We start from the raw sequence: 9,867 nt of genomic DNA on the forward strand, positions 1-9,867 counted from the left end.
TGTAGGGCTGGGTCATATAACGCGAACAGGTTCGGACCTTTTTATTTTCTATAAATCTACAGCATAAAAAGACAAAGTATAAAAAGCTGATGGAAATACAAAATATTCATATACAGGGAATTATACTAGCCCTAAAACTCTGCCTTTTCTTATCATGAAAAACTCGAGAATGAGAATGATTAATAGATTTGTGGCAGAGTGAAGCTAGGCCTGTGATCCTGCCAGCCTCATGTGCCTTTTTTCACATATTATCCTATCTCATCTCGCATGAGTGATTCCTATATGGCTAAGAACAAAATAATGTTAATGGTATAAAAAAAAAGTGAAGCAAAACAATGTTCTCAATATAAAAGTAATCTATGTTGAAAAATGGCAATTCTTTATTTTATAAAAGTATTTCCTGAATTATTTTTGTGCATTGCACATCTTCCAGGTATGAATCATGCAACATCCAAGGAACATTCATTAAACTTTTTCAAAAATATTTATTATAAAAAATAAGTTACACATTACTTGATACTATTTTAATATGCCTGAAATCATATTTTATAAAACTTTTACTTAATAAGGTTATGAGCTGATAGAATTTAAATTTCTGTCATATTTAGCTTTTTAGATTTAATCACCCAAAACATCCTTCTACTTAAACAGTAGCAGAGATCACATATGTGTTTAATCTTTATTTTTTTTAAAAACACTTGCTACATATTATGTGTACTTGCTGGAGAGAAACAAAGAGAGAGAGAAGAAAAGAAGAAATTGAAGAACCCCATCCATGGGAATTAGTCGCACCTCAATCCCTTATCCTTCATTTCTCCTTTTGAGATTTTAGACACACATACAATGTGTTTTTCAAGAAGATCAGACACTTGAATAGTACATTTGGCCACATGGGATCCAGCTGCCTTAACCACCGTGCCACTAACTGGCCCAATCTTTAATCTTATACAACTGCTTCAATATTAAGCCTTAGTCTTCTGCTCTGTAGCATGGCCATAATACTACTTACCATGTATAAGCAGAGTTGCTGTGCAGACTAATTCAGATAAAATATGTCACTAATACATCTAATACTTGGCACAACACCTGACACATATTATACACTAAGAATATTGGTTACTGTAGTTACAAATTAATAATTAAGCTGCCATAAAAATGGTAGTCTTACTGAGATATCAAAACATGAAATATGACTTTTTAAGATGGACTACTTAAAACAATGTGTATTTCTCAGGGTTGGCAGGTGGCATGGTAGTTAAGGGTGCTGGCATCCCACATGGCCAACTGTGGTTTCAGCTCCAGACCTAGCAGCTTGCATTCTCACTTTCTCTCTCTCTCTCTCCCTTTCTCTCTCTCTCTCTATCCTTTCTGGTCAAATTAAAACAAATTAATAAAGAAATAAAAGTTAAATATAACATTTATTAAAAAAAAACAATGTGTATTTCTCTATTAAAAGGAGATTTACTATAGTCAAGTCAACCTAATAGAAAGGTCTTTTAGATACTAAAAATAAAGTGATTCATATTAAAACTTTTAAATAGTAATGTAACAAATATATTTTAAATTATATAAGATCTATTAAACCAAAATTCAGTGCAGCATACCATATGCTATATATGCAAAACAAGGTAAAATTTCTTGTACAATTAAAAAGGGTTAAACTAAGAACATTAACTAGCAGAGAGAAAGCACACATACATTGAATTCGGTGAAATTCCTTGAAACTTATTTTAAACAAAGACAACATTTTCATATTATATGCACTTACTTGGAGTAGGCAAACAATCTACTATCCCAAAGATCATGTGTCCCTCTAGGTCCAGAATGAAAATAACAGGAATCGGTCCCATCAAACATATTCAGTCCATCTTCTGAATTTTTTGAAGCATGGCTATGAACCACATCTAAGAGGACTACAATACCCATTGAATGAGCTGTGTCAACAAGTTCTTTTAGCTCTTCAGGTGTTCCATAACGGCTAAAAGAAAATAGAAAAACAAGATCATATCATGTTGAAAACAAATAGCCAGTTGCCCATCAATGTTTCACCAGCACAGTACTAGATACTTTAAATATGCAAATGAAGTATGATTCCATGCTTAGATACAACTCAAGGAGGCTTAATATTTGTTAAGAAAATTTGATAGCCTTAAATAAAAATGAATCAGACTATTAAAAATAGATTTATAACCCTAAAAAATTCACATTTTGAGAACATAAATAGTATAACTCTATATCTCTATCCTCAAACCTTCAGATTCCATCTCCAAGCCTAGCTAGCCATGGTCATTCTAACTCATGTGTCTCCCCATTCCTCTAAATGCATACAGTGGGGCACCTTTATAGTATTCCTTTGCCCGTCCATGGTACCTTTATTTATACCACCCCTTCTGAATTTATCCTCAAACTAAAATGTTCTCGGGTATCAGTGGACCATGACAAGGTACCATGTCTCTCACCACCCAAGCAGTAGGAATGATCAGCTCACAGGGAACTGAGTTTATGTTAAAAGCAGTCTCCTAGTCTGCATGATCTAGAAAACAAAAGTCACTCCCACAGGAAGGACTTCCTTAACCTATGTAAAATCTCAGCATTACAGTCTTCCATAGCATCAGCTTTGCCCTTTAAATAAACAATTACCCTTAGGGGTCAATACAGTGGATCAGCAGTAAAATGCAACTCAGTGCTTTGCAATCCCACAGGAGAAGGCACCTGTCCAAGTCTGAAGAGCACCCTGCATATGTGGGATATGTGTGTGCCCATCAGGCAAGGCTGGCTAAAAGCTGGGAGTGGATTGTGGCATCAAGAACCTGTTGAGGTCTTTCTCTCTCAAGAAAAGAAACAAACAAACAAAACAAAAACCCATCAAATAAAAAACAATCGCCCTTGTCACTAATTATTTATTATATTTCTTCCTCACTAGACCATATGCTCCCTGAGAGCAGAGGTTGTGAACATCTGGTACCCCATGATACAGTGCACAGCTTAGAATACAGCAAGTCTCTGATAGCCAGCTCCACTAAGCAGCAAGAATTTTCTTTTAAAAATACTAATGATCATGTTATCGTCAACTTAAAATCATACTCATGCCTCCTACTGTCCCGTAAGATCACGGTCCTTATCATAGTCTCCTTCGCTGCCATCCTCTCTAATCTAGTTCCTTCCAATATCATAAGATTATCCTGTACAATCCACCCTATTCCTCTCTTTAACCCAGTAACCTAACCTTTTTTCCAGTCACTGAACAGCATGTTCAGTAAATGAACATGACCAGCTTCTGTGGTGCAGGTGGCAGAAAACTGAACTCCAGTGTTGGAAGCTATAAGGTCAACTATGGGTATAGGTCTATGGCTCAACCCAGTTGACCTGAACCACTCCAGGTAAATGAACATGCCCAAGATCCTAACCAGCTAGAGGGTTACGGAAGGGGACTACAGCATAACTAGACTTTGTTGAGGGTGTTTTTGACTCTCTCTCTCTCTCTCTCTCTGTCTCTTTCTGTTCTGCACATGTGCTATCTTAAATAAATTTAAATATGTATTTTTTAAAAAATAAATGAGGCTGGTTTTTTTATTTACTCATTCAACTATTCATGTCTTTCTTTGTTCGATAAGTACAGAATTATCTACCATATATCATGAAATTCTCTATGCTCTGGAGAAATCACAATTAACAAAATAACATCACTGTCCTTAGACATAGTTCAGAAGCAACAAAAACATAAGCAAGATATGTGGAATGTCAGATAAATATTATAAAGAATAAATGTTAGAAATGTTATGAAAAAAATGAAGAAAAGCCATTGGTGCGAAGGGCAGGTATACTATATTTAAACAGAGTCATCAACTGAAGTTTTACAGAGAAGAAAATATCTGAGCAAGGAGCAAGGCGTGAGAATATTTAAGGAGAAGAGCATTCAGGTGCAAGGACACTGGGGGCAAGAATGAACTATAAACATTAAGGAAGAGCAAAAAGGCTAGTGTACCTGGAGTGGAATGGTCAATAAATATGAGCCTAAAAAGACACACAAAACTCAGATCAAATGGGGCCTTACAAAGAAAGCCAGCCAGTGATGTGGTGGTTAAGGCAGCTGGATTCTACCTGGCTGACTACATGGTTTGAGTTCCAGATTCCACAGATTGAAAACAAGCTGGGCACATGTGTGCATGTGTCCCAAATCCCAAAAGGAGAGTCAAAGAGAAGAAATTGTGGTGTGGCCATCCCCATTGCGGGGAAATTCTCACTTTTGTCTCTCTGTCTCTGTGTGTGTGTGTGTGTTTCAGGCAACCACACATATCCTCAGGCAAAATTTAAAAAATAGGAACAATGTAAGGTATTTGGCTTTATACCAATAATAATAATAATAATAAACATAAGGAATCATTAGAGGGTTCTGGGATAGAGAATAACATGATCCTGTTTTCATTTTAAAATGATTACCCCAGCCATGGTGTAGAAAATAGACCATATAATTTGGTAAGATTAAGTTAGAAAAGAGAACAAGAAAAAAGAGTGACCAAAGAGCTATTGAAATAATTCAGGTAAGAGATAGTAGCAACTTGGACCAGGTTGCTAGCAGTGGGGGCAGTTGATGTAGCCAGATTTGGAGTTTGTTTTGAAGTTACAGATGGCTCGGTTTTATAATAGCTAGAGTGTAGGGAGGGACAGAATGGGAATAGTCAAGTATAGTGCCAAGATTTCTGGCTTGAACAATTGGAAGATGAAAACATCATTTATTAAATTAAAGATGACAAGAGGGGGCTGAAAGATAAGATCTCGAATGTAATCTTGGAAACATTAAGTTTGAGATACATATTAGAAATCTCATTCTCAAAAAGACACTGCCTGAAGTTCACAAAACAGACCAGGACTGGGGACTTACATTTGGAAAATGGCATATAAAGTGTATTTAAGCCATAAACATGGATAAGACTCCCCAGGGCACTGCATATGGATGTGGTGGAGAATAGAAGCAAGGAACGAACACTGGAAAATCCCAATAGTTTCTGACCATAAAAATGAGGAGGAAAGCAAATAGGATAAAAAGACCAACCACTTGCATGGGAAAAACAATAATGTGAGGGCTTAATATTCTGGAAGTCAAGGAAAAGAAATCTTCCCAAAAGGTGTTAGTAACCAATCATACCTAATGTTGCTGACAGTTCAAGAAAGCTAAGAATTGACCTTCATACTTCACTCTTACTGAAAGCAATTTCAGTTCAAAGGTAGATAGCATACTTGGAATGAGTTCAAAAAAGAATAGCAGCAGAGGGCTTAGAGATAATAAATATAGGTAATTTACTCAAGGAGAACTTCTGTAAAGAAAAGCAGGTAAATGAATAGCTATCATTTTTCCATTCTTGGAAAGTTATCTATATCTACATATGCCCACTCCACCCCTTTTCCCAGTCAATCTTTTTTTTTTGTTTTTTTGGTTAGTCTTTGCCATAGGGCAAAGGCACTCACCAGAGCGGAGTGAGACAGAAAGAGGGAAAGTGAGAAATCAGTACAGGAGGATGACCGTGCCACAATCCCTTCTCCTCCATGCTCTCTTGGGCTTTTGGGCACGCCTGCACATGCACCTCACCAGAGAGGAGTGAAACAGAAAGGGAAAGTGAGAAATCAGTGCAGGAGGATGACCGTGCCACAATCCCTTCCCCTCCATGCTCTCTTGGGCTTTTGGGCACGCCTGCACATGCACCCAGTGTGATCTTCAAGCCACCTGGTCTGGAACTCAGACTGCAGTGGGTCATGTATCTTCAAGCCACCCTGTCTGGAACTCAGACTGCAGTGGGTCATGTGGGAATCAGTCATCTTCATCACCATGCCTCCTGCTAGCGCCACCCAGCTAACTCTTAATCAAGTTTTACATCTCACAGCTTGCCTCTAGTCTAAACTTGTCAGACCCCAGACTCCGCTATTCCAGCACCTGTCATTTCTTCTTAGCTTTTAATTAAAGGCAGAAATCACAATATGTATGCTTATTGGATTAATATCTGTGAGCTACCACACTGTAACTCCATGAGGAAGAGCCAATGTTGGACTTGCTCAGTTTGTGGTCATTCAGATCAGCAGCTCTTTAATTGCTTAGGATCCCTTGGTGACTATCTACCCAAAAAGTCACATTCTTTAGATTTCGACCTGAGAGAAAGGGCAGTCCTTCTATTTATAGTATATATCCAAATAAGGGCCTTGTTAGTGATTTTCTTATATGAATCAACCTCTTTCCAGAAAACCAAAGTTCTCTGGGACCATAAGGTGGCCCTGGTGGTTAAGGTAATGGACTTTCACATGGCTGACTGTGGATTGAGTCCCATACTTGGTGGCTTGAAATTCATGCCAGGTGTGTATGTATGCGTGCCCCAAATCCCAAGATGAGAGTGGAGGAGAAGGGATTGTGGTGTAGCCATTCGCTATATAGGTGATTTCTCACTTTTCTCTCTGCCTCTCTGGCAAGCATACATGTCCTATAACAAAAATATTAAAATAACAATAATAATAATAATAATAATAATAAATTCTTCATACTAGCAGCTCTTGTAAGATATGAGCTTCTGACTAAAGTTTGCGTCTTCAAACAATTTCAGCAGGTAACTACTGAATCAATATATTTCATTAGAAAAGCAGCATTAAATCAGAGCCAACCTCTAAAACTAGATGGAAAGAGAACCTATGACCTTAGTAAAAGAAAATATGTTTAGCTTCTATTAACCCTTTTAATTCTAATAAAGATTAGAAAACAATGTCACATAAAATGTAAAAATTCACTTTAGTTTTAAACTTTTTGCTTAAAATAAAATTGGAGGGCAGGCATGATAGTGAAATGGTCACACAACATTCCACAATGATGAATCCACTCCTGGGTTCACTTCCTGATGAGTCCTTGTACACACCGGGCATTGTAGTATATATCCAAATAAGGGCCTTGTTAGTGATTTTCTTATATGAATCAACCTCTTTCCAGAAAACCAAAGTTCTCTGGGACCATAAGGTGGCCCTGGTGGTTAAGGTAATGGACTTTCACATGGCTGACTGTGGTTTGAGTCCCATACTTGGTGGCTTGAAATTCATGCCAGGTGTGTATGTATGCGTGCCCCAAATCCCAAGATGAGAGTGGAGGAGAAGGGATTGTGGTGTAGCCATTCGCTATATAGGTGATTTCTCACTTTTCTCTCTGCCTCTCTGGCAAGCATACATGTCCTATAACAAAAATATTAAAATAACAATAATAATAATAATAATAATAATAATAAATTCTTCATACTAGCAGCTCTTGTAAGATATGAGCTTCTGACTAAAGTTTGCGTCTTCAAACAATTTCAGCAGGTAACTACTGAATCAATATATTTCATTAGAAAAGCAGCATTAAATCAGAGCCAACCTCTAAAACTAGATGGAAAGAGAACCTATGACCTTAGTAAAAGAAAATATGTTTAGCTTCTATTAACCCTTTTAATTCTAATAAAGATTAGAAAACAATGTCACATAAAATGTAAAAATTCACTTTAGTTTTAAACTTTTTGCTTAAAATAAAATTGGAGGGCAGGCATGATAGTGAAATGGTCACACAACATTCCACAATGATGAATCCACTCCTGGGTTCACTTCCTGATGAGTCCTTGTACACACCGGGCATGAGTGCAGAGGACTGTGATACTGGATAACAGAGGCAGGGGTTGGATTACAACATGAAGGCCCTGCTGGGGGAGCATCTCTCTTTGTCTTTTTTTTTTTCCCCCTCTCTCTCTCAGTCATGGAATAAATAAATAAATTAATTTTTTTAAAAAAGAAAAAGATGGATATAATGAGTATTCCATTTTACCTTGAAGCTGCAAAGAAGCTTGTGACTTGGTAACCAAAACTGGCGTAGTAAGCATGTTCCATGATTGCCATCAACTGAATGCAGTTGTATCCTGCATAATCAAAGGTCAAATAGAGATTACAAGTCACATTTAAAAAATAAAATAAAGTCCTTCTTCTTAAGGCATTAAATTTTACATACAATTTAGAAACTTTGATCATTTGTAAAAGTTCTATTACATTAACATCTCGTGCTTGTCTGACCTTCTAATACAAAATCCGACAGTTTCTTAGAGGTATACTCTGACTAGCTATTTGAAATGTCACTTTAACAAGTAATAAGTGATATGCAAATTTATCTTAATTTGGCTTTAGAATATTAAAGATGGCAATCTGCATATGCTAAACTTCAGTTGCATTCTTAATATTCATAATGAAAATTATGAAAGCTAATAAAAGTACTTGATTCCATGATGTATACATTTTATTTTGCCTTTTTCTTTATATTTATTTTATATATTCAGTAATTATCACCAAATCCATTCTTCCATAGCTTTTATGCAGTCAGCATTAATGCTTCTACTTTCCCTCTTTTGCACTTATAAAATTATTCCAAAGTTGCACGTGTACACACATTTACATAAACACACACAGGACACACCACACTTCATTCTCTTGAATATGTTTTGCTCTACTACTTTGTGAAGTGACTCAAAAAGGTAGGTATTATATTTTTAAACATCCATGACATTTAAAGGGATTAACTAATATATTTTTAACATAAGAGAATAATGAGAGGAGAAAAAAACTTTAGCTTAAAAAAAACTGGGAAAATCAGGTTTATCTTTTTTAAAGTATAATTTGATACAACTTTCGAGTATGTTTTGATTTCTTTGAAGTTACATTTCAAGCCATACACAGAAAATAGTCTTATTCTATTCTCCATGTCCAACTCATATAAGATTTACAATTTTTATAAGGTTTCTATAAATGTTTATAAACAAACAAAAGTGTTGCATTAATTTCATTATTTTTGATTGATAATTGGTAGCTTCTAATATACATATTTTGGTACATCATTTATACTAGAAAAATAACAAATTCACATTTTGGAATTAAGGATTTGTAAATTTGAAGAAGAGTGTAACCTTTTCCACGATTTAATAATCTACTGAAAAGTTATTACTATTGGCTTTTTCTATTGGAAAAAAGTTAACTCTGGTCTGATGAGATTATGGAAACTTCCACTCAGATAACATAAATCAAACATATCTTATGACAAAATACAGAGGTTATAGTTTATTTCTCTATAATGTAATAAATATTATAAGCATTATTTTTATCAATTTGTAGTTTATTATTATTTTCAAGGCATTAATCACTCCTGAATTCATTTATGTTCCAAGTACTGGGCTAGACAATTAAGACACAAAGATAAATATAGGACAATCTTTGTGCTGTCAAACCTTCTGTGGAAAACTGGGTTGAAAGCAATTTATTACTCTATTATACTCCAGAACATCTCAAATCCAACAATATTAACATAATATTTACTAAATATAATTAATATCAAATTCTTCATACATTATTTGTTTCTGCAACCTGATTTTACCATCACAGATAATTAAGGCCTATACATATGTGAAAAATTTAACCGTGACCCACAAACCTCTTCTCTAGTCAAAAAATTGGACCCTTAGTAGAAACAGTATGATTAAACGTATTTTTATTTTCCTGTCTAGTCATTAGATCAGTGCTAGATATTCTCTGAAATTATGTTTTTTTAAAAAAACATTACCAAGAAAAAAAAATTACCTATACAAAGAAAAACAGCAAGTTGAAAGCATGCTGAACCAGTAATTCAGCACCATACCATTCACTCTCTCGGTAGTTCCCATGAAGACAGGATTTGCTCCATTATGGCCCAAGACATGAACACCCAGTACAAGGTGTCTCCACAGAAGATGTGACAGTAGTGTTTATTAACTAAGTCATCAAACAGGGGCTGTATACAATGACTCACACAAAATGGCATCCAAGAGCCTTACAAATACAAGAATCTTTCTT

At 35.6% G+C, this 9,867-nt stretch overlaps 1 protein-coding gene across 1 annotated transcript in view; it reads right to left on the reverse strand.

The window, feature by feature from the left end:
* Positions 1–1,675: 1,675 nt before the first annotated feature.
* LOC102498438 (1,4-alpha-glucan-branching enzyme) overlaps positions 1,676–9,867 on the reverse strand; it is a 162,657-nt gene continuing 154,465 nt past the window's right edge. Inside the window, exons 7-8 of the mRNA XM_014593390.2 lie at positions 7,823–7,913; positions 1,676–1,978 (exon numbers count right to left, since the gene is read on the reverse strand). Of these exons, the coding sequence (XP_014448876.1) occupies positions 1,765–1,978; positions 7,823–7,913 (305 nt within the window). The 3' untranslated portion in view covers positions 1,676–1,764. The remainder of the gene's footprint in view (positions 1,979–7,822; positions 7,914–9,867) is intronic.

Source organism: Tupaia chinensis, unplaced genomic scaffold (assembly GCF_000334495.1).
Source record: "Tupaia chinensis unplaced genomic scaffold, TupChi_1.0 Scaffold140508_1, whole genome shotgun sequence".
NCBI lineage: Eukaryota > Metazoa > Chordata > Mammalia > Scandentia > Tupaiidae > Tupaia > Tupaia belangeri.